The sequence below is a fragment of the Silurus aristotelis genome, assembly GCF_946808225.1.
Source record: "Silurus aristotelis genome assembly, chromosome: 17".
Lineage (NCBI taxonomy): Eukaryota > Metazoa > Chordata > Actinopteri > Siluriformes > Siluridae > Silurus > Silurus aristotelis.
This window is the reverse complement of record NC_139590.1, coordinates 4,341,951-4,367,972: the sequence shown is the minus strand read 5'-3', so window position 1 is coordinate 4,367,972 and position 26,022 is coordinate 4,341,951. Positions and strand designations below refer to the sequence as shown.

At 43.0% G+C, this 26,022-nt stretch overlaps 1 protein-coding gene and 1 long non-coding RNA gene across 6 annotated transcripts in view; one reads left to right on the top strand and one right to left on the bottom strand.

The window, feature by feature from the left end:
- plekhh3 (pleckstrin homology, MyTH4 and FERM domain containing H3) overlaps positions 1–26,022 on the bottom strand; it is a 43,915-nt gene that overhangs the window by 14,329 nt on the left and 3,564 nt on the right. For 2 of the 5 annotated variants that reach the window (XM_083566885.1, XM_083566886.1), the window contains exon 2: positions 10,667–10,722. In XM_083566885.1, the coding sequence (XP_083423011.1) occupies positions 10,667–10,722 (56 nt within the window). Of the gene's footprint in view, positions 1–10,666; positions 10,723–12,929; positions 13,042–26,022 lie in introns of those variants that run through there. The other 3 variants (XM_083566887.1, XM_083566889.1, XM_083566888.1) reach the window with 3 other exon arrangements.
- LOC310740408 overlaps positions 24,228–26,022 on the top strand; it is a 2,814-nt gene continuing 1,019 nt past the window's right edge. Inside the window, exons 1-2 of the long non-coding RNA XR_014537647.1 lie at positions 24,228–24,797; positions 24,828–26,022. The exon at positions 24,828–26,022 is cut by the window's right edge and continues 1,019 nt beyond it. This is a non-coding gene — a long non-coding RNA (uncharacterized lncRNA). The remainder of the gene's footprint in view (positions 24,798–24,827) is intronic.

The following is a 26,022-nucleotide window of genomic DNA, read 5'->3' as shown; positions in this document are numbered from 1 at the left end:
CAGAGATTGACAGAAATAGATATAAAGACAAAGACAGACTAGGAGAAAGAAACAGAGATAGACAGGAAGAGAGGGACAGACTGATAAAAACAAGGGAGAGAGAGAGACTGATAGACAGAAGGACACAGATTTAGAGAGAGAGAAGCGAGAAACAGACAAAGAAAGAGACAGATAATCAGATAATCAGACAGACTGAGAGAGAAACAGAGAGAAAAAGACAGACTGAAAGAGAGACAGAGAGAAACAGAAACAGACTGAGAAAGAGACAAAAACAGGCAGAGAAAAAGGCAGAAATTCAATGCACTGAAATCCCTCAATGCACTGCAGTAGGTTTGTGTCCAATCTTGTAGATTTTAGGGTATAAGAAAAGGGGGTGCCATTACTTTTAGCACCAACGTCTATTTATTCAATTGCAAGGAATAAATTATATATTCAGAATATAATTCTAATATAATGTACAGCACTGCAAAAAAATATATATACATCCCGCCACGCTGTCACTTCCTGTGATCTCGTTAACATGAGCGTGTGCTAATCGATCTCTGATTGGCTGACTGTCCTGTCAATCCAACCGGGTGTAGAGAACGCCCACTTCTTCTTTGGCTGAGGATTATGGGATCATTGATCAGTTAGAGATCTGACCTTTCGGGAAGGCGCAGGAGGAGCTGATCGATGCAGATCGGTTTACAGTAGACTCACACACACACACACACACACACACACACACACACACACACACACACACACACACACACACACACACACGGTCTGGAAATTATGAAAGTGTCACTTTATTAATACGCCGGAGTCTAAGCTCGTGACTAGACGTCTGCGCACGCACATGTCTATCTCTGCTGCGAACACTTATTTCCAGCTGTGTTTATGAGGATACACACACATACAGACATATGTATATATATACATATACATACTTGTGTGTGTGTGTCTGTGTGTGTGTGTGTGTGTGTGTGTGTGTAAAGTTCCGTATCAGGGACACACTGGCAATATCCCAGCGGATTTGCATCATTCGCTAATTTTAGCTTGTGTGCTGACCAAGTCGATGGCCTCGAGATATCACTCTGTACAAAGCGAGAGAAAGAGAATAAAGAGGGGAGAGAGAGAGAGAGAGAGAGAGAGAGAGAGAGAGAGAGAGAGAGAGAGAGAGAGAGAGAGCGAGCGAGGAAGAGGATGAAGGAAGGAACAGACAGACGACGCGATTTGTCGCTTTAAACCAGTCAGAAGTGGTCAAAACCGGTTTTTGGGCTAGAGCGGAGCGCCCTCGCAATCTGACCTTGAAAAGAACTTGCCCTACATCTCGAGAATGACAATTTCCCTGCTGCATGAACACGAACACACACACACACACACAATGCTGTCTTTACAGGGCCCTCTCTGTCTCAGCTTAACACCTTACCAACTCTTACTCTTCTGAAAGTATCTTCTAGCCTTTGAGGAGTTTTTCAGGGCTTCATTATGTGTGTAAAATAATTTTATTTCCGTCAAAATGTCCCCACAGACGTCCATAGCTTTTGAGCAAGTTTAAATTCTGTGGACACTTCAATTATATTACAATACAGTCTAAAAAAAAGCTGAAAAGCTCCGTAGTGTTGGTCCTCCAGCTCCCTCTTGGCTTTGCTAGCTCTGTGTAAACTGCAAAGCTGATACTCTTAGTTTAGAAGACATTTGGCTGGACATACAGTCCACTACAGTGGCAAAAGTATTTGGACATCTTTGCATATCCCAGGCTACGTCCATACTAATCCGGATTAATTTAAGATCGGCGTTTCCATCTAGAATCGCTCCTCCATGCTGAAAAGTCTGAAAAGTCTTACGTCCCTGTTCTGCACATGCGAGAAAGATAAGACGCTTTGACTGGAGTCATTTCGGCATCATCACTTTCTAAAGCCTCCGTTTTCATAGTTCACGACAAACAGCGTTTAAAATGAATTGACTTTGGAGAGCGATTTCAAAAAGTTAAGTTTTTGTTGACTGAAGAGGCCGCTTCAGTGTGTGTTGAAACAAGACGTATGAGTGTGGACATGGTCACGTTAATGTTAGGAAGCTAGGGGTCAGCCATGATACAGCACCTTCGGAGTACAGAGGTTTATGAAGACCCCAAGAGTGGCAACTTGGCAAAACCGGGGCTTAAACCCCCCCAACCATCCGATCAGCACCCCAGAGCCTTAACTATCTTGCTTTTCCAGGTTTTTCTCAAATGTTCTTCTTGAATTCTTCTAATGAAGAACCCCCTTAAAGCAGCTCCTCATTCGTGTATACTCTGTTAAGGTAATCTGCTTTTTATACACTAGATGGACAAGAGGTCCCCTGGTGGTCTAGTGGTTAAGATGCAGCGCTCCCACCGCTGCGACCCGGGTTCGATTGCCGGTCAGGGAACCATCCCCAGCCACTCTTAGTGCCGGTCCCAAGCCCGGATAAATTGGGGAGGGTTGCGTTAGGAAGGGCATCCAGCGTAAAACATGTGCCAAATCAAACGTGCGGAGGATCCGCTGTGGCGACCCCTAACGGGAGAAGCCGAAAAGAAAGTTTTTCTTATACACTAGATGGACAAGTATTGGGACACCTGGCCATATGTGGTTCCATGAAGATCTACTTGACATGGGTTGGAGCGGAAGATCTACTGCTATCGCGCTCTCAACCCTATTGAACACCTTTGGGATGAATTGAAACGCTGGCTACATGTCTGAATGAGCCGAAATGGGATGTTCATGTGACTGGGATGTTCATCAATCATAAGACTCTTATGGTCAGGTGTCCACAAACTTTTAAAAGCGTTGTCTCAATATACAGCTTGAAAAGCCGTGAGCGTTCGCTGCGTGTTAACAGGGAGAGTTGATGACACAGAATACAGAGAGCTGCTCGAGGGCTGATATAGTCCGAGCTCGGCCCGTTTTAACCGCTGTCTGGACCACGGAGACACAACGGTCTGGTCTATATTCTGTACTCGATCTCGCTTAGACAAAAATAAGTTTGGGCTCTGTATTTGACAAAAATAAGTCACTTTATAAGAGAGATGCTTTACTCAGGGGAAGCGACACCGCTAACAATATCACGGGTTTCGGGTTTTGCTTGTGCAGCTTGGACCGTATCACTGATTGGTTGAGTTTGAACCGTAATTGCAGGAATGCTGACGATATCAGCTCATTCACAGAGACTTGGATGATAGACATGATATAATAATGACTGTTGTGTTACTGAACAAAAGGGAAAAAATATATAATTGTTGATACGCTACAATTTCCTGGAAGGAGTCTCCAGTGTCAGTGCAATAAAACAAGTCACGGGTGGAAAAGTTTAAAAAGGTTTTGGACGTATGACTGTGCTAAATACACTCTTGGCGGGTTCATCTAAGATTTGGAAAGATAATTTTTTTTTTATCGAGTATGGCTCCTTATGACAATATGAAGGTTGGAATTCCTTGTATGGGCATTTATCCCTCAGGAGCAGAAGCAAGAGCACACCCACCACCGTGCTTCGTGATTCGGTTACGGTGGTCATCATCGGTGTTGAGAAGTGTGTGTTCGGATGTGTGTGAAGCAGAAACTTTTTTATCTTACCGTACAGACACAGCCTCCCATTCACAACAAAAAATAGCACAAAATTGGTGTGTAGGAGTAAGAAATTGTGCAGTTTTACATTTATGTCATTTGGCAGACGCCCTTTTTTTTCAGTGACTTACATCTGAGTAGTTGAAGGTTAAGGGCCTTGCTAAAGAACCCAGTAGAAGCAGGTTGGTGCTGCTGGGATTTGAACTTGTGACCAAATGCCACTGTTTTAACCACCTCCTATGTACCTCGTTTATACATCTACACAGTTGCAGGTTAAAGGCCTTGAGCACGTGCCCATCAGTGTCAGCTTAATAAATGCTGGGTTTTGAACTCATAGCCTTCAGATGTCCAATATCTTAACCACTGAGCTACCCCTGGAGAAATAATCAAACCATTGTAGCTCATTATCAGCACTGACGACTTTTACCCTCTGACCTCTCGGCTTGTCTGTCTAAACAGTGGCTGGTTTAAATGTGTGACTGACTGATAACATGCACACACAATCGACTATTGTGTGTTTGCTGAGAATCCACACACACACACACACACACACACACACACACACACACACACACACACACACACACACACACACACACACACACACATATATATAAATATAAATATATACTGTACATGCGTCTTCTCAATAAAAAGGTCCACACCCCTGAAGTCTGATAAGATCAGGGCCAGACCCGAGTGTGTGTTTGTTCTGTTGTGTTTTAAAGGCCGAGTGTGACGTGCAGACGTGGCGGCCTTCAGTAAAACCTGTGCTTTTTCCTCGCCACGCTGCTGTAAATTTTTGTCATGACACCTGAACGCTATAGTTGGCGTTACAGAGCGGCCAGAATTGGACAGGATACGACAGCGAGGGCAAAAATCCAGCAACACCTCAGAGCCAAAACTCATTAGTCTCGTTAATGGCGCAATTCGGACGATAAATCATTACACACGCACACAGGATCCGGATCAGGATCTGTAGCTGTGTTTCTGATCATGAATCATTTACAGCCTGGGAAAGTCTCCCGAGTCGTCTGAACGCTGAATCAGGAAATAATAAAAAAAAAAGGAGGAGAACAATAAACGCTGTGTGCATGCCACTGTGTGTCGTCTCTCTCGGAATTTTGCATAGAAAAATTATGATAATGCGTGCGTGTGGAGTTGCAGCGTTCGTGTTCGTAAAGGCATGTAACTGTATTTCACACGCACACCCCTCTGATGCAAATGAAGACGTGTGTACAGAGGTGTAACTGACTCCGATGCGATTCACATCTCGATGCATAGCCAACGATGCGATCCATTAAAGATACATATGAAGCAGCTACGATTTCACAAATACGCCTTTGTAGTCGTTATTTTCCGTAGTGTTATGATAACGTCATATTCACGTAGCGAGTGGAAATCAATCTACATATAAAATACAGGTCACATATTATTGGTCACGTTCTTTATAATAAAAGTATAGCGCATCTACAACTAAAAATAATATATAAATAAAAAAAAACGTTTCCCGATCCAAATATGTTAATAAAAAAACGATGCATTACGATACCGACTTGTATCCTTTTTTTAAAATGATGCATCACATCGTTAATTTTTATGCAGAAGCACCGAAGTGACTCGGGTATCTTATCATCCATAGTGTAAATGTTGTGCTTCTATTCGTATTGATTGATACAATTGATACTGGTGTCTCACAGTGCTGGGTGTAAACGTGCAGCTGCCACCTTTAATACACACACATAGCTGTGTGAGGTTAGGCCACTACCTGCTGAGGTCCAGGGGCATTGCCCCTTGTGACCTTCAACCTTTTTAATGGGGTCGTTCTTACCTCATCCCATTAGGTTAACGACAAGCACCTGTGTCTTATCGGCTCACTCGAGGCAGAGGAACCAAAGGGGGCTTTGTAGAGAAGTTACACACAAACACACGTGCGATTTCACTCTGAACGACAGGGCCGGTCTGTTGCCATATGTGTGTGTGTGTGTGTTTGCACAGGTGTGCAGGCATGTTTGGGTGCATGCGCATGCAAATCGACATTGCGGGTGTGACGCGGCGTCTTGCTTTGCCAGTTAGTCGAGCTCGGAGCGAGAGAACCGTCTGGTATGAGGAGGATTGTGTTTAGAGCGAAGAGAAAGACAATAAAAATAAAACATTTCGATTATCCGCTTTGAAAGTCCAAATCGATTAAAAATACAGCATGGATATATATATAAAACATATATATATCCATGATGAAGCCGATGTAGTGGATGGTATGGTTTCAAGTGTAATTGTGCAATAGTTTTATAAAAAGCACATGCTGATGAAGGGAAATAATCTTTGGCAGCATGGTGCAAAGAAGCAGTCACTTTTACCACTTGAATTCACAGTTGATTGGGTTTCTGTTTATTGATTGATTGATTGATTGATCTGCTAATACCATGTCAGCATCAGCGTCTATTAACATGGTGGAAATGTCTGAGCGCAGGAAGTGTGGTTGCTTAGTGAATAAATTATTGGCCTTTGGGCACGAAAGACCTGAGTTTAAATCCCAGACACAACAATCTGCCACTCCTGGGCCCCTGAGCAAGGCCCTTAACCCCACAGCTGCTCAGTTGTATAAATGAGAAAAAATCTAATTCACTCTGGATAAGGCGAGTCTGCCAAAATCCATGAATGTAAGTGTTCTCTAGAGCTCTGAGAACGTGACAGTCCATTAATATATGTTTATTGGTCATTTTGGTTTCACAGGAATCACGTCTTGTGTGTGTGTGTGTGTGTGTGTGTGTGTGTGTGTGTGTGTGTGTGTGTGTGTGTGTGTGTGTGTGTGTGTGTGTGTGTGTGTGTGTGTGCGCAAAATGAAAAAGTGGGTCAGTAAAGCACGCTGGTTACTGATTAAACAGAGACACTGAGTTTATAGAGGGTACACAAAAACCCTTGTCTTGCTCCTTCTTTTTAAACTCTGCACCTCCTCCCTTCTTTCTTTATTTCCAGCAGTTTCCTGTTCATATGGGGCACATATGGTTCTGCTTAGCGTGTGCACCGCTCCGGAGAGAGAAGACGCACAAACCGCAGCTTTTACAGCTCTGGCAGCATTAATATTGCTCGGATTTCAGGCTGGATGATGGAGGAAGATGGAGAGAGAGAGAGCGAGAGAGAGAGAGAGAGAGAGAGAGAGAGAGAGAGAGAGAGAGAGAGAGAGAAAGAGAGAGAGAGAGAGAGAGATGTATGGGGAGAAAAGGGAAAAGCCTGAAAGGTGTACAGGAACCATATGGACTGTGGAGGACTTTCCACTCGCTTTCACTTCCCGAAACGAAGATGTTCAGATGTCCTCTCTAGTCTCCCTTTCTCTTTCTGTCCTTCTCACCCGTCTTCTTTTAAGGGCGCTATGTTACCTTCCGGGGCGATTCGCATTCCCTGTGCGCATTTATTCCTACCGTTTGATCCCGCGTGACAAATTGCTTCCTGCTTTGCCCTCGATCTCTGACAGGAAGTCGCCTCGCAGGCCCCCCGCCTCGCAGGCAGCACTGCTGAGGACGCTGAGAAACGAGTGGGCGACTGCAATCAGGGTTTAGGCTTTTGTTCTCCTCCCCCAACCTTTTTACCACCACACCTCCTCCTCCTTCTCCTCCACCAACACCACCACCATCACGCAGTCATGGGTCAATATGAGCCCCAGCTGCGATTTTTACACATAACCTCTCCTTGTGCTTTCCCAGATTCTAGCGAAACTGCAAGCTTCACCGTGTTCCAGCTGTTTTCCACAACAAATCTGCACAACAGCCTAAACACAGACCTGCACATCATCAAAGATCATGGAAAGTCCGATTTGTACACAAACGGATTCTCGTAATAATCCGTGGTTTTGTTTTTCTCCTCTTGTATATAACCAAGCTTTTGCTCTAAAACTCATAGATATCAGGAGTTTGCAGCAAACCGATTTTTTTCATTGTGGTTGAATATCAAATAATCGATTAAACCCACCCTAATGTGCACACATACTTCAGTGGTGTTCTACCTGAATCCATCCACCTCTAATACCATCATTAAGATGCCACGGTTATAGAAACCATTCGTATTACAGAGAAACGCAGTAGAGCTGCAGCACAGACAGGAATCTCGTACGGTGAGAACGAATGGCGTTGGATTTTATAGTCCCGCTCCGGCAGAGTTCTGTCTCGCTTCTTGCTGTTACTCTGCTTTTGATTTTAGTTTCATCTGCTTGAATATGAATGAAAAAAAAATGGAAAATAAGCAAACCTTTTTTTTTCTTTTTTTGAGTTCGACTTTTTGTACAAATGATGAAAATGAACATGAACAAGGAACTTTTCAGAACATAAAACATCAACTAAAACGATATAAAAAACAGGCCAAGGTTTTGTTCACCCGCATTCACCCATCAAATTTGCGTCGGGTCCCGCGGGTGCAGGTATCTAAATGCCGTTACTTAAGCAACCCAGTTAACACATTTCAACATAAGTCTCCTTTCACTGTAGCCACAGCTGTATGTGTATCTGCGACTGCATGGATTTCTCTGTCAGCCGATGTGGAATGAAAAAACAGCTAGGAAATCAACACGTGCATAATTGAGCTTGTGCGGTTTGCTCCTGTTGCTTGTTGCGAGCTCTGACTAGTTCGCTCTCCGACCGTCCGATCAAAGGACGTGAAAATGCAGACGTTTTCTGGATGCCAGCTGGGGGGCTTTGGAGTGGTCCGATTGGTTAAAGCGACAGCTTCAAGCAACATGGGTTTGAATCTACGAAGGGCCTACGCTGTTCATTTCTGCTGCGCTTACAGGAATAAGTGATGTGACGGCTAAAATCTGATTGGACAAAAACTCCAAAAGTAAAATGACACGCTATGAAATAAAACGAATAGACTATTGGGAATAATTTAGTACAAATTCATAGACCAAAAAAAAAATGTATATTAAAAAAAGTCGATAATAAAAGAGTTTTGGCCTCGCTGGCCCTAGTGGCCTTCCACTGCATTACAATACATTCAATAATGTGATAAGTTGTTAAGATATCAAAGGATATCATGATTTTTGTGCTCAATCTTATAGTTAGGAATCGCTGACTGGAATGTGGTTGAACTGACTCAACACCTCAAATCGACTTACAGCGCTATCTGATTTCCGTGTGAAAGTATTTCTGAATCTCACCTATAAGAATTATTGTGTGCTTTCATTTTCTGTAGATACAATCTGGCAACCATTTGGACTTCAAATTGGCAGCTCTGTGTTCTTTATACACAGGTGGATTATGTAGCTTGCGTCATGAATAATCGTCTATTTGTTATTATATTTAGCCTTCATTTAATAGTGGTTAAAATATAAACAAGATTCTAACTAGAAGTAAAACAGGCTACATAAGGACACATCAGCTAGTTAGCTGTTCTTTAAACCAGTTAGCTCCTATTTAAACCAATCATGTAAAAAAAAAAAAAAAAAAAAAAAAAGGGTAATGTGTAAGAAATGACGAGAAATGTTTTATGGATGGCTTCTCTCTCTCTCTCTCTCTCTCTCTCTCTCTCTCTCTCTCTCTCTCTCTCTCTCTCTCTCTCTGTCTGTCTGTCTGTCTGTCTGTCTGTCTGTCTGTCTGTCTGTCTGTCCTCTTTTCCCATCTGTCTTTCAGTCACTTGGGGATGTTGGGAAAACTGGGAGACAGTGATTAGTCTCCGTTTGACCTGTGCTAAAAATACCGCTGTTTACTTAAGCACCATGCCAGAGCATTCCATAGAGAAGCCACAGAGTGGAGAGCAAAAGGACATGTGTGTGTGTGTGTGTGTGTGTGTGTGTGTGTGTGTGTGTGTGTGTGTGTGTGTGTGTGTGTGTGTGTGTGTGTTTTAGGTGTGTAACTGATCCACTCGCTTCTGCTTGCCATTAAACACCCTGACTCACTGTCCCCTGTCTATGTGCTGGATATCCTGTCTGGCTTCACACACACACACACACACACACACACACACACACACACACGCACACGCACACGCACACGCACACGCACACGCACGCGCACGCACACACACACACGCGCGCACACACACGCACTCCGATAGCTCCTTTCCTGTATAAAAGGGTGTGTGTGTGTGTGTGTGTGTGTGTGTGTGTGTGTGTGTGTGTTTTTTTAAGGTGTGTAACTGATCCACTTGCTTCTGCATGCTGTTAAAAACCCTGACTCACTGTCCACTATCTATGTCTACGTGCTGGAAATCCTGTCACACACACACACACACACACACACACACACACACACACACACACACACACACACCTTGGCAACACCTATTAGATCTTTGATATGAATGATTTGAATCCTCATTTACCTAATCTATATCTCCTGTAATGTATAAAAGGGGTGTGTGTGTGTGTGTGTGTGTGTGTGTGTGTGTGTGTGTGTGTGTGTCATAGTCTTTCACGTCATGTGGCTGTGTTATCTGTCGCTCAAAAAGGAAGTTGGAGGTTTTTCCGAGATTGAAAGTGAGTCCCGCGGAAGACCAGGGAAATTCTGTGCCTCTCGCTTTCAGTGTCGAGAGAAATCACATGACTAAACGTTCCTGGTCTGGGTTCAGTCCTCGAACCTAAAACACACCGGTTCTTATGCACTCATGAGTGCGAGGGTTTGGCTGTATCTCGAGCGGTGGTGGACAGTAATGATGTCCCTGTAATTTCGTTACTGTACTTGAGTAGCTTTTTGGTGTATCTGTATAAACATTTACTTTATCATCAATACATTTCATAGTCGGATATCGTACTTTTTACTCAACCACATGCTAGGAAATCAGAACATACAGTTCAGCGTCGGTTTGAGTCATTAATATCATTCTATTTATAGATCAGTGTGCTGAGAGTCACATTCGAGTCTTTTCACATAAACTGAGTTGATTAAGCAAAGAGTCTTGAGGCAAAAATGATAATAGGAACATTATAGCCGTCATAAATCAGAGTACTTTGGAGACTTAAGTACATTTGAATGCAAATACTTTTGTACTCAAGTGAAAGTTCAAAGGGACACTTTTACTGGAGTCATATTTCACTGAATGCATCTCTACTTTTACTCAAATACATAGTTTGTGTACTTCGTCCACAATAACTGAGGTAAATGAAGTGAACTCACCTGGGCGTGCCATTGGCTGATCGAGTCGGCTGAGAAAGAGTCCCTTCCAGTTGGCCCTGTAAAGCAGGAAAGGAACAGATTAGAGTCTTAGATTAGAGACTCTGAGATTAGAGTTTCATCTCTCTGGATAATTGGTCAGAAACGCTCGTTAATCTTGAGCTAAGTCCTTAAGACAAACCTCCGTACCCGATTAAATTCGGCGAAATCCTCAAGATAAACAATGGAATTCATTCCAATGGTGGACTAACCCTTTCAGAAAGCTCTCAGAGGAATTTTTTATTACTGCGTCATCAAAAAACTAAAAAAAAAAAACTGCTCTTCTGGTTCAACTGCTAGAACTCGTTCTCAGGCTCGGAACGTTATTCTAAAAAACTGGTTTTGTTTTAAGGATGATCTTTGGACCAAATTCTAGATCAGATCAGCTCAGGTCAGATCAACATCTTGTTTGTCTAGAAGAACCACGGTGTATCTCGAGGTCAAACTTCTTTACAGTCGTAAATTCGATCTCTAGGTTGATAAGATTAGATTAATGGTCCTGGTCCAGAAACACTCTTATACCCTACAATGTCATTTCAAATCTTACAAATAATTATCACATTCTTAAAAAAGAACTGCGGTGTGGTAATCAGATGAAATCAGATCCAAATCGCCCGGATCTTTTAGACTAGATTCCTAGAAATACAGAAAATACAGCTGATTATATCTTACATGATCCTACTGTTCAAGCCTGAACTTGATGGTCTTATGGTCAAACTTATCAGAAATGCTCGTCTAATCTTCTGGTCTAATTCTCAGAACTGCTGTCTGCTAGTTTTTCTCCTAAAAACTGGTGTGTTTAGAACCATCATCTGGTCTAATTCCTTTTCTAATTCCATAAAATCTTTGTTCTAAAATTCCTAAAAATAGCTCTGGTCATCTAGTATTTCTAGTGGTTCTTCTAATCAAATACTTTAGACAATCTACAGAGATCAGGTCAGATAGCGTGTCCTTGATTTAGTACTTAAAATAGACACTGATGCTCAGTACAGTATCTTATGGTCAACCTTCCCAGAATGTTTTTCCCTGGTTGTGCGACCTTCACCCAGACCTTCCCCTGGTTTAGTCCAGTCTAACTGTCTCAAGTCTTGAGGATTGTTCTGTCTAATTCTTACACACACTCGATAGTTTCCTTTCTAGTTAGTTTTATCTTCTGTCTAGTTCAGTCTAAAACATTACCCTGGTTCATCCAAGAAAAAAGAAAAAACAGAAACATTCTGGCTGGTTTTCAGATCAGACAGTGTTCAGATCAGACAGTGTTCAGATCAGACTGTGTTCAAAACAATGTTCAGATCAGACAGTGTACACATCAGACAGTGTTCAGATCAGAATGTGTTCAAAACAATGTTCACATCAGACTGTGTTTGGATTAGACAGTGTTCAGATCAAACTTTGTTTAGATCAATGTTCAGATCAGACTGTGTTCAGAAAAGTGTTCATATTAGACAGTGTTAGTATCAGACTGTGTAAGATCAGATAGTTGACATCAGACAAATTTGAGATCAAACATTGTTCAATTGAGACATTTTTCAGATCAAACAGAGTTCAGATCAGACAGTGTTCAGATCAGACAGTGTTCAGATCAGACATTTTTCAGATCAGACAGTGTCTCAGTGCTAAAATCTTTCCAATAAAACAATGCTGTTTGGTCCTAAGAATACACTTGTGATTACATGGTGTTCAAGCCAAAATTCTTCTAAAAGGTGTCCAGAAACCTTACAGATTTCTATAAACGCACAACAGTGTTTGATCAGATCAGATAGCATCTCAGAATCTCTGTAGAATAATATGTAGGTGTTTGGTCTGGAAAGCATCTCATGAATAATCTTCTCAAAAAACTCTTGATAAAAAGCAAATGTCCAGAACATTTTTTTGGGTCTAATTTGTAAAACTATAGAGTATATTCCACTTGTTTTCTCATATTCTTCCAAACAAATGAAAGCAGACGCAGTGTTCGGAACAGCATGTCCTTGTCCAAACTCCTGTCCTGATGACATTTTTGTCCATAACTAGCATTCATTCTGACAGAAACTTCATCCTCCAATCATACAATGTTTAATTCAGAAAATTACAAGAAACTTTCATCACCGCCGACACCCATGGTTCAGGCAAGAACAAACTTCACAGAGTATCTCCTGACCTGAATACTTAATACTTAAAGCTGGTTTTGATCGAAGCGTTCCTCCTGGTTTATCTAAGCAAAAGTGAATTTCGGTCTAGGGAGTACCTACTGGTCCGACGTCTTCTGATCTGATGTTAGGTCGAGAATCTTGTTCCTGTGTCTGATCTAGACAGTGTCTCCTTTCCTAACTGAAACTGGGATTCCACCTCGAGTCCACAGAAGTGAAACAAATGCTGACGCTCGGCTGTGGTCCAATCAAAACCATTGTTCGATGAAAAACACGTATCCTGATGTGACCTTTGTGATTCAATGGTTAAAAAGGAAGTAGCAATTTAGTGGAAAGAGCAGAAAGCCCCATGCAGCCCTCCCACAAAGACCAGGGGGAAACATTTCTTTTTTTTTTTCATTATTCCAAAGAAACGGCTAAAAAAAGAAACAGAACCTCTCAAAGTCAATGCTGGTGTCTTGTTCAAGGAGTTCTTCTTATCTAATGTTCTCATCTTTGCCCACAACCACTATTTTCCTCTAAAATTGACGCCTATGGCAGTGTCGTATCGGTGACTTTACTGCAGTTTCATTGTCATGAACTTCCTCTGTTTGAGATGAGCAGAACATTCAACATGCCTGCAAAGAGGAACTCAAAAGAAACAGCTTGTGATTTTTGGAATCAAAGGGAAATGTATCACTGTGAAGTACCTTGTTGGATTTCTGGTTGAAAATATTCTCAAGAGTTGATAAGGAAACCCCTTTAAGCTGCCAGCGCATACTCGGTATTCAATACAGAAGTACAGGGACATCAGACTTTTTCAGCCGTATGTGGTTCTTCCCCAAAGTGTTCCTCAAAGGCACACAATTATACAGAATGTCTTTGGATGTGGTAGCAGGAAATTTTCATCTCAACTTGGAGACCCAAATCTGTTCCAGCATGACAATGCTTTACATGGGTTGGAGTGGAAGATCTCTGAGCTCTGACTCTCAACCCTATAGACAACCATTTGGGATAAATTGTAACACAGCCCAGGCCTTCTCACCTGACGTACATCAGTTCCTGAGTTTACCATCACCCATGTGGCTCAATGACCACAAATCTCCACAAGCGCACTCCAGAATCTAGTGGAACATCTTCCCAGAAAGGTGGAGGTTATTATAACAGCAAGTGGACACTAAATGTGGAATGGGGTGTTCAACAAGCGCACGTCAATCTTATGGTCAGGTGTCCACAATCATTTGTCCATAATGTGGACTCCAGGGTCATGTCCGAATCCAGTGTTGGACAGTCACAAAGTAAATATAATTTGTTACTGTAATTATATGTTGTTTTTTCACATATCTGTACTTTACTGAAGTATTTCCATATGGAACACTTTTAACTTTGCTACATTTCAAAGTCAAATATTTAACTTTTTACTCAACTGCATTTTCCAAAATCAGTCGTTTATCTTTTATTTATGAGGATAAAAACCTAACTGGTCAAACACGCAGCAATCCACCAATCAGGGTCGAACGCACGCTCTGTTTTAAACTCGGTGGTTTCTACTTATCACCAACATACAGTTCAGCAGAAAGCAGGATATTTTGAGAGGAATAAATGATGTAAGAAACTCCAGACTCCTGAACTCAACACAGCACCTGTGGCCTCATTTGCGTGGCCTCATTTGGGCTCGTGATCATTTTAATAGAAAACAATCAGGGTTTGACTCATTAATATCATTCTATTAATAGATCGTTTGCTAAGAGTAACATTCGAGTATTTTGAGTTGATTATGACAAAAATGATAATTTCAACATTATAGCTATAATAAATCATAGTACTTTGTATACTTAACTAAATTTGAAGGCAAATACTTTTGTACTTTTACTCGAGTGAAAGTTTAAAGGGACACTTTTACTTTGTAGTGTATGTCTACTTTTACTCAAGTACATGGTTTGTGTACTTCATCCACCACTGTCTGGATCAGATTTGCTGAGGTGCCAATATTCTAATGAGAAAAGGTGTACAGAAAAAAGAAAAGAAAAGAACCACACAAAACCACTTTGCATGTGTTAATAGATTTGGTGGCTTCACCAAGCAACAGTAAGAAAACAATAAATCTGTTGTGAGCGATACTTAATAATAAGCAACTCCGAACCAAAAGGAGCACAGCACAATTTTCCTTTGGCTCATGAGACCAAGAATTCGCTAGACATATACTTACAATTTGGATCTTCTGGATTCAACAGAACTAACATGTATAAGAAAACGCCAGCATTTTAGAGAACCCAAGTTGCACCCTTGTGTGAGCAAGTCTGTGCTTGGATTCTCTCCTCCTTCGCCTTGTAACTCGTCTTAGATCAAAATCATCTGCCAAAAGGAAAAAAATGCTGCTGAGGACACAGCGGCATGTCAGGGGCATTCCTCCGCATCCATTTCCCCTCCGTTTGCTCTTTAAAGAGAAAGAGCGAGCGGAAGGAAGGAAAGAAAAAGCGATTTCATCTGCAGCTGGGTCTCTTTTGAGGTCAAACGGTGTGAAGCAGCTTAAAGTGACTAACCACAGGGCGAACAGGGTTTTGTGTTTAAGATTCACGGCTTTGTTAAAGGTCTGCGTTTTTTCTGAATGCTGCACATTTTTGGTCGGTTAAACTGAGTGCACCGTACTGGAAAACAGACATGAAGCCTGTAGCTTTCACCAAAAAAAAGACTTGTCAGTGGTAATAATGTAATAATTGCATATAAAAACTTCTTATAGCTGCAATGAAAATGATAAAGTGGGTGTTTCTGTTAAAAATCATCAGATGAATCAAGAATTAGGATAATCAACAATTGTTTACTGGTAGATTCCACCGTTTCTCATGTTTTAGAACTTTCATACATGGTACATTACCCTATTACATCATTCACTACCCTATTACACCATTTATCACCTTCTTACACAATTTACTACCCTATTACACCATTTATCACCTTTTTACACCATTCTTTACCTTCTTACGCCATTCACTACCAAATTACACCATTTATCACCTTCTTACACCATTCACAAACTTCCTACACCATTCTTTACCTTCTTACTGCATTCACTACACTAAGTGTAATACCCTCTTATACACTGTACCACCTTCTTACACCCTATATTGCCCTCTTACATGGTGTACTACCCTCTTATACACTGTATTACCCTCTTACACTGTGTATTACTCTTACACTGTACTACACTCTTACACTGTACTACACTCTTATACACTGTACTACCCTCTTACACTGTGTACTCCCCTATTATACACTGTACTACACTCTTACACTGATCCCGAACCACTGATACTATTTTTCTCTCTTTTAATTTTTTTTTTTTACCACGTAGCTCACAATTAAGGCTTGTTCCAAATCATGTGCGCCCGTTTTTTACACGTGCACTTTTTTAAGCAATTTCGGAAGGAAGTGTGGTGTATTTCCTGCCGGTGGTCGCCAAAGGAACGCAACACACACGCACAGGCTGGTAGGAACAGAAAAGTGTTCGTGTGCAGCGGGTCCACCGGTAACACAAGACTGACCACATCATGCTATGAACACACACACACACACACACACACACACACACACACACACACACACACACACACACACACACAGTGCTGTTCTACTTCTGTGTGGCAGGTGCAGTCCAATGTACCACCTGACTAAATGTGTGGTTGGAGGTCAAACCTCACTGGTTCTTGTCAGTCAAACGAACACGCACACACACACACACACACACACACACACACACACAAAAAGACACAGTCAAACACACAGTGTGCATTCGCCAATTTTAGCCACTAGAATGATTAAGCCTGGGGTGATTTCCTGGAAAATTACAGGGTAGATCATTCTCAAAAGCCCACACTTCTCCTGATGATCGCCTGATCTTCCTAAAGCACTCCCCTTTTCAACGCGCACACACACACACACACACACACACACACACACACACACACACACACACACACACACACACACACACATCTTTGCCACTGTGCCAGGCCTGCCAGTGATTTCCCGGTATTGGCTGGTATGCTCTGGCAACATCGCTTCCATCTGGCAGCCCGGCTTGCGGCAATTTTTTTTTTTTTGCCGCTGTAAAATGACCCTCCTGCATCTTTCCTTTTCCACTCTGACCTTTCACACACTCCACAATGTGCAGTGTGTCTATGTGTTTCTATGTGTGCGAATGTGTTGGCCCGTGTGGCATCGGGTTTCAGGCTACTTGCATGTCCATCCTCCGAAACAGCTTTTAGAGGTCAGGAGGTTGAAGGTCAGAGAGTCAGCTCTTTGGATTACAGGATCCTCCTATCATTCTGAGATCAAACAGTGACTGAGCAACATCTAGCCATTTATTTTGACATGCATTGTTCGAGTTTTTTTAAGGGGCGAACGATCCAGTGCCCTTAAAATGGTAGACTTTTCTGAATTTGGAAGCTGATTGGGATGCGATCTAAATTTCGAATATCAGGGTAAAGTCATATCCTCTTAAATAAGGTTGTACATTTTCTGCATTTGGCAGAAGCCCCTATCCAGAGTAGGGTTGCAAAGGGGAAAATTTAAGGTAACTTTTGGAACTTTCAATGGGATCTTCATTTGGTGGAATTTTGGAACTATTCCAAGTTGGAAACTTACCAGGAATTTATAGGAATGAATGGGAATTCATTAGAAATTTTGGGAAATTTATATAAACTGTATTATATACATACATCTACATCTACATCTTCTCCCGCTTATCCGAGGCCGGGTCGCGGGGGCAGCAGTCTAAGCAGAGATGCCCAGACTTCCCTCTCCCTAGACACTTCTTCCAGCTCTTCCGGGGGGACACAGAGGCGTTCCCAGGCCAGCTGGGAGACATAGTCTCTCCAGCGTGTCCTAGGTCTTCCCTGGGGTCTCCTCCCAGTGGGACGCGCCCGAAACACCTTCCCAGGAAGGCGTCCAGGAGGCATCCGGAACAGATGCCTGAGCCACCTCAGCTGACCCCTCTCGATGTGGAGGAGCAGCGGCTCTACTCTGAGCTCCTCCCGAGTGACCGAGCTTCTCAACCTATCTCTAAGGGATCGCCCAGCCACCCTGCGGAGAAAGCTCATTTTGGCCGCCTGTATTATATACAATCATAAATATAACCATTTTGTTTGGTCACAAGCTGACATGCATGCAAACTAATACAGATTTTTTTTATTACATTTTTTGACTTGATTAATAGCTAATAGTAGCTAGAAGGAATGCACAGTCCACTTAGGGGGCGTGGCCTCAGTAACCCTGCAGTATGTGTGCGGTGCGCATGTGACTGATGAATGTGCAGGTAGAAATTCAACCGCATTATAATTGTTTTGACCAAAATTATATTATTATATTATTTCCATTAATTCCAATAGAAAGTTTGCAGTCCATTGATCTTATCCATACAACTGAACAACTGGTACCAGGAGTGGCATCATGGTGTGGCTGGAACTTGAACTCACTACCTTCAGATCCAAATTCCTGCTTCCTTTAATACAATAGGACTGACACGATACCCGAGCGCGCCACGACGGCACAATGCATCTCTCTAACAACCGACGTTCCGATTTTCTAAATTCGAAGCGAACCTTTCTGGATGTTGAGCCGTAAAATGAAAAACAAAACGAACGCCTGCTTGTGTATTTCTCCCCTTAATACCCATCATTCTGCAAACATTATGCAAACGCGTCTGCACGTCTAACGTTGTATACATGCGGTACCTGGAAACCAGAACAAAAATGCATCTGATTTCTTTTGCTTTTTTTTTTTTTTTAAGTTGTTTTAGCTTTAATCAAATTGCTCACTTTCTATCTGTGTGTTCAAGCTGTACACTGATTGTGAAATATTATCGAGCAAGGCCTCTGACATCTCATACACACCTTCCACGTTTTACGACTAAGCTTGCTAATTTAAGCGCATGCACCACACACACATACACACACACACACACCAAAACCCGTTCTACCTCAAACGCCCCGTTAACGGCCATGACAGAGCAGGAGGACAGTAAAAAAAAAAAAATCAGACGAAAGGAGCTGTGTGTTGTAGCGGTAAAGGAAAGAAACGGATGTGTGTGTGTGTGTGTGTGTGTGTGTGTGTGTGTGTGTGTGTGTGTGTGTGTGTTAATAAGAGTCAATGTTTAACCAGGGTGGAGAGGAGCAATAAATGGCAGGCAGGCTCAGCAGGAAAGACAGTCATAAACCTTCCACCCGTCGCCTTCTTAATGAATGGAGCTTTCTCCTCTCGGCTTTTTAAATATGAACGATGGCTTTGTAACAAATCAAAGATTCGGAATGGAAGTTTTTTTTCATTAAAAGAGAAGAGGATGTTAGAGAGTGTCCTCCTGCAACGTATTATATATAGACATCTGAGACTGTATGTGCTTTTTTGAACATCCCATTCAACATTTGCTCATAATAACCTCCACTCTTCATGTGTTTGTGGAGATTTGAGTTCAGCATTCAGCCACTTTAGTAAAGACAGGTAGGTGAGGTGAGGAGGCATAGAGTGCAGTCAGCGTTCACATTTATCCAACAGGTGTTCGATAGGGTTTGGAGTTCTAGAGCAGGAGATCTTCCACTCCAACCCATGTGAAGCAGATCGTGAATCTGGCTTTGTGCACAGGGGCTTTGCGTTATGTTGGATCAGGTTTGGGTCTCCCAAAAACAGACCCATGAGTGCTGCAGCGTTGTTTTGGAGGTTGCAGTAGCGGCAGGTCGGAACGTAGGCTTCACACTGCAACAAGTCGGTTTGCAGGCCGTCGTCCCAGAAGAAAACCTCTTCTGAAGCTGCTCACAATAAAACCCACAAAATGTTTGCTGAAAAACAACCTGTCCAAGAGCATTAATTACTGGAACCATGTCCTGTGGTCTGATGAGACTAAGAAAAACTTGTTTGGCTCAGATGGTGTCCAGCATGTGTGGAGACGCCCTGGTGAGGAGTAACAAGAAAATTGTGTCTTGCCTACAGTCAAGCATGGTGGTGGTTGCATCATGGTCTGGGGCTGCATGAGTGCTGCGGGTGCTGAGGAGCTGCAGTTCATTTAAGAAAACATGAATTCCTGATGTACTGTGAGATTCTGAAGCAGAACAGGACGTCCTCCCTTTAGAAACCGTGCAGTTTTCCAACATAATAACGACCCCAAACACACCACCAAGATGACAACTGCCTTGCTGAAGAAGCTGAAGGTGAAGGTGATGAAGTGGCCAAGTATTTCTCCAGACCTGAACCCTGTTATGCACCTGTAGGCCTCCTCAAGAGTAAGATGGAGATACGGCATGTGTGTAACATCCAGTAGCTCCGTGATGTAATTATGGAGAAGTGGAAGAGGATCCCAGCAACAACCTGTGCAGCTTTGGTGAATTCTATGCCCAGGAGGATTAAGGCAGATACTTTGGACACTTTTGACGTTCACTTAGGATGAAAATAATGGCTGTATGTTGAGCTATTTGTAGAGGACAGTAAATCTGTACTGCTATACAAACTGCACATTGACTATCCAAGTTTCATTTCCCTTGAGAACATATAATAAAATGGTTTGTAAATAGATGATGAATCGAGCATGGGCAGAGGGACTCGTCAGATTAGACGCTCGAATCCCAGATTGCAGTGCAGGATTAGGACAAGATTATAGTGGAGAGCTTGCATGATGAGAATGATGGCGGGGAACGTTATATTTGGGTTTATTTTCCAGGTTGTGATTGCTCTGTGGTTGCTTCTAGAGGACGCTCTGACGAGAATAAAGGTGGCGTGTGATCCTGAGGCCTGGCATCAGCGTTTGGTCCTGGCACGTCCGTGACTGGGATGATTCATCCGGACAGGAGATGCAGCGATGACTTCGATCCCTGTTTCACTTTTGTTTCCATCTCCCAGGAGACCAGGGTTGAGTAAAACGGGCGGAAATGCCTCTACTCTGCCAACTGTGGGCCTCTGAAACAGATGTGAGTATGCGCACGTGTGTGTGTGTGTGTGTGTGTGTGTGTGTGTGTGTGTGTGTTAGATAGGTGGGCCTAACCAGACTCCACTTTTTTTCCCATTATCATTTTATTACCGGCTCGGTTTCAATCCCGACTACGTTTTTCCCACTCGTTTTACAATTGAATGTTGGATCTTGTCCAGAGCTTCTGCTTCAAATGCGCAAACAGTGGACCAGAAAGTGTACGCACAATTCCTTATGCATGAACGCTATTGTTTCATTACACCGAAACAAAAAGCTTCAAACGCTGAATCGGGCGAGCGGGACAGGAATTTGGCCGAGGCTGGAGCGATGGGTATGACATTGTAACGCCTTCGAGATTGAGAGAAAACGTCTAGGAAACAACGTTTTTTTCGGCGTTTCCTCAAAAACATGGAAAAGTCAGAATGAGTAAAAACGAGGCCTTCCAGGACTAAAATAAAACGAAAGGGTGACGAGTGGGAAAAATGAACGAGAGAAAAAAAAAAAAAAAGAAGTGTGAGAAGCCAAGACGTCGGGGAAGAGCTGGAACATTTTTACACCAATTCATTGCCTCGAATGTTGTAAAGGAGGTCGAAAAAACACTCTGTAGAAACCGTGCAGAGGTCGGTGGAAGGTCGTGAGGGTGAGATTGACGAGCGAAGACTTTTAACATTTTAACTGCTCGGACAGTGTTTACTCGTCCTGTGAGAGCTTATTTGCGTGAAAGTGTCTGACGGGTGAGTGAATATCAATGAACCTGATCCTTAGACCAAATGGAGTCGCCTTTAAACACCTGGAAACACCTGCATGCTTTTCATTGGGGGTTTGATTTTACAATACAAATCCAGATATTGACGTTCATACAGTGAGAAATAATAGAGACGATCAGAGTACTGAACCAATTAATCATGACGGGGTGCTAATACTAGTGACTAGGATACTGAGTGAACAAAATTAAGGCAAAACTAAACACACACACACACACACACACACACACACACACACACACACACACACACAAACCACAATCTGAGAGCACTAGTGTGTATTTAGAGGGACACTGACGTGTGTGCTTGGCTGTGGTTAACCCTGGCAGACGCAAAAACTGTTAATAGCAGAGGATACACAATCACCCACCCACCCACACACACACCCACACACACACCCACACACATATATATCTGTGGGATCTGACCACCTGTTAAGCGTGTGTAAGAGTCTGCATTGGAGGAGGTCTTTGTGTAAATACGCAAAAGGAAGTTTCCGGAGAGGGTTTTCCCAGATTTCTGTCAAACGCCACCAGCCCCCGGAGTCTCCACACACACACACACACACACGCACACTCGAGCGAGAAAAGAATGTCCCGGGAGTCTGACTGCTCTCTATAGAGCTATAAAATGTAAATCTTGCCTGCCGTCCAGGTAAAAAATGGAACATGCGAGGAAAGAAAATGGAACGTGGAAGCTGATAGAGTCGAATAAAGTGTTTGTTACGAGATAACGAGAGCGGTTTCTCGGAGGGAGGTGGCTTTGGGTTCAATAGTCCGGCCCGGATGAGGACTATTGATTGGTGTTAGGAAGAAGCGTGCTTTTGCTGACATGGGCAAGATATCGGTAATCCATAATTCCTGCAGCTGCCGTGAATAAACCATGAGTCATGACCGAACGCTGCGGTGTCGTTCCGCGAACACAAAGCGCAACATTTTAGAATAAGAATGTATTCAAAAAACCATTGCAGCTCAAGTGGTGGGAGGGGTAGCTTAGTGGTCTTTAGCTCGGTAGGTCACGAGTTCAAGCTTCACCAAACTCCAGTTCTAAGGGCCCCTGAGTAAGGCCCTTAACCACTCTGCTGTTAAGACACATGTATGCCACGTGTCTTTGAGGCACAAAATTGTATATGAGGTCGTTGGACGTGGAAGCATGAAATTTTCCCTTCAAAATCTGTATTTAATACACTAGTATTAAACTACACTTTTTCCAGCCATATGTGGTTCTTCCCTAAACTTTTACCACAAAGTTGAAGGCACACAGTTGTATAGTATCTTTGGATGTGGGAGCATGAAATTTTCCCTTTACTTGAACTCGGAGACCTAAACCTATGGCCCTTTTGCACAAAGCTAGCCCCATGAAGATCTGCTTTACATGGTTTGGAATGGAAGATCTCCTGCTATGGAGCTCTGACCCTCCACTCTATTGAACACGATGAATTTGAAGGTACTCCAGACCTCCTCACCTCCTTTTTTTTTTTTCCTTTTCTCCCGCTTATCCGTAATTCGGGTCGCGGGGGCAGCAGTCTAAGCAGGCCCCCGCCTTCGACTGCTGCCCAATCCTCACAGCACCGTCCCTTACGGTCCCTCCTGCAGGTGGTGAGCCCACGGGAAGGCGGTCCCACGTCACGGACCTTGATATTTCCCTCGTAAGGGACCCCCGGAGCATAGAGGGATAAGGGCCTTGCTCAAGGGCCCAAGAGTGGCAGCTTGGCGATACCGGGGCTTGAACCCCAGACCTTCCGATCGGCAACCAAGCGCCTTAACCGCTGGAGCCACCACTCCCCCACCTCCTCACCTCACCTACATCAATACCTGACATTACTAAAGTGGCTGAATGCTGAGCACAAATCTCAACGAACACACTCCGAAATCTAGTGGAACGATTGAAGGTTATTAGAAGAGCAATTGAGGACTTTGGTCAGGGGTTCACAAACTCTTGGGTCATTTAATTCAGCGTGAATGAGAGATTAGGAAGGAAATGAGGAGGAAGAGAATGATGAATGGATGATGTAAAGACAGGAAACAAGCAAGGCTCCAGGGACAGTAGCTTATTGATTAGAGGTAGGATTCCGCGAAGCGCGGAGTCTGTGTGTGTGTGTGTGTGTGTGTGTGTGTGTGTGTGTGTGTGTGTGTGTGTGTGTTTGCCTCTGAGTGAGTCAGAGCGCAAAGACATGTTCGTGTCTGCCTTGGCAAACTCAGGCTCGGATGAAACCCTAATCGTTGCTCTGATTACACACGCGGGTGTATTATGTGGAGACTGATTTGCTTTTTTGAGATTTGCTTTAGAGTGTTTGAGAAACTTAGATCAGCACCCTGCAGCACGCACACACACACACACACACACACACACACAGAGGTCGTCCTTTTTGGGCCATGCTGACTTTGTGGAACTTAAATGTAAACGCAGAGTAGATCCACACAATCCGTGTGTGTGTGTGTGTGTGTGTGTGTGTGTGTGTGTGTGTGTGTGTGTGTGTGTGTGTGTGAGAGACAGACTAAAATCAATAGCTGAAATCTGACCCAGGGTTTATGCAGGTTTCACCAAGTCAAATTTAAGGCTTTTTTTTTTTTTTTTTAGATCTTTTAAGACCATTAAGAATGAAACTTAAGACCAATATCAACGACAACAAACTAAATATGTTGTTAGTGACTGGCCTTAACCGAGCCCTACATTAATTTTTTTCAAAAACTAAACTTGCACTTACCCAAAGCTACAAAAAAAAAACCGGTGTACCGTTTGTGGTACGACCTGAGGGAGAGATTTGCACCAGTAACAGAAAGCTGGTTGGCTGTTGCACGTTGGTCTCATTTGGGCTCATAAAACATCTACAAAACCATTGAAAGGACAAAAAATATTCAAAAGTCCGATTTGGAAGTAGGCTGCCTGTAGAGGCACATCAGACAGAATGAGGACAAGTGTCTCTCTGGGGACGAGTTTTTTCAAAGGAAGGACAATTTCATAACCCTGACCCCAGGACGAGAAATCAATTGTAATGATATAATAATAATAATATAGAATTATGAACGTGCGATAATGGGTACACGCCCGACGCCTGAGGAATCTAATTATCCCGCACACGCGTCTCTTTTGTTTTCCTTTGTATTTTTTACACGCCTTTTTACGTACGATGTGCCGTCACACGGCCTCCCGATGCAGCAGCGTCACGTGTCATTGAAAGCCCTTCATACAGACTATAAGGGAACACCACACTGACTATCGATGTCAGATGACCACCCTTGGTGTGTGTGGTGTGTGTGGTGTGTGTGTGTGTGTGTGTGTGTGTGTGTGTGTGGTGTGAGTGTGTGTGCACGCATATAACTAGACTAAGTAACAGCCAGGAAGTAAACACGCCCAGGTCCAAGTAAGTGTGTCTCAGTAGTCTTGCTGAAATGACATCAGACACAAAGTGATGATGATGTAATGTATAGGGCAAATAGAATCAGTCAGGTCTGTAGGCACCATTGCTTTTTCCACTACTTACACAACCTGATCTCTCTCACACACACACACACACACACACACACACACACACACACACACACACTTAACAGAATATTTCAGGGCTAATCAATGACACCTGACTGACTTTTTATGTCTCGTAGGACAACTCGTACATCTCATGTGTAGCCTGCGGCGCTCGTCTCCACCGCAAAACCTGGTTCCGGGAACTCGAGAACATTGTTTCGTCACCGTGACGACGTCTGCGACAGTATAACGTAAACGATACGGTGGGAGTAAAAAAATTTGCCGAAATATTCGACAAATTAAATGCTTTCAATGGTGAAATTTCCTTCACCGTCGTCCCAACACGTGAATCTGCGTTAGATGATCGCGCCACATCTGACAGAATTAAAGTCCGAGCTTGTGCTTTTGAAGGGAAAGATAATGTACTTTGATGTCCATTATTTTTCCGACGGGTCGTGGAGGTATTCATTCCTCTTAAGGAACGACGTGTGATACTTTTTCTTATGTTACAGCTTATGTTTGTTATGGCTTATGTAATGGCTGCTCATATCCTTACTGGCTACTGTTCTGTTTTTTATACAGAAACATGGCAGCATCAATTTACAGCCTGCTGACACCTGAGACTCTTTACACAGCTTTAGCCAGATGCGATTTTGGCCACGACTTCTGAGTCTCGTCTGAGACAAATTTTGAAAATCCTAAAAGACTCCTATAATCCTCAGCTAAAATCTGTAGTCTCGCTGCTGCTCGCTGGTTTGTTCACAGACAGGTCATTTTTTTTTCTCTCAGATGAAACTCGTTTTAGACTCGTTCCTGCAGTGTGACTTCTCCTACGACGAGCGTCAAACCCATAACCCGATGACGTGATCAGCGCGACAACTTCAAAGCACCTCGGGGGAAAATGTCAAAAACGAGTCGGGTGAACGTTAAAGCAAGAAGAGAAACGCACGGAGTTACGGAGGGACTGTTTGTATGACGATTTTATAATCAGTTGATGTCAGAAACTAAATTAACGCTACATTGTTTTTG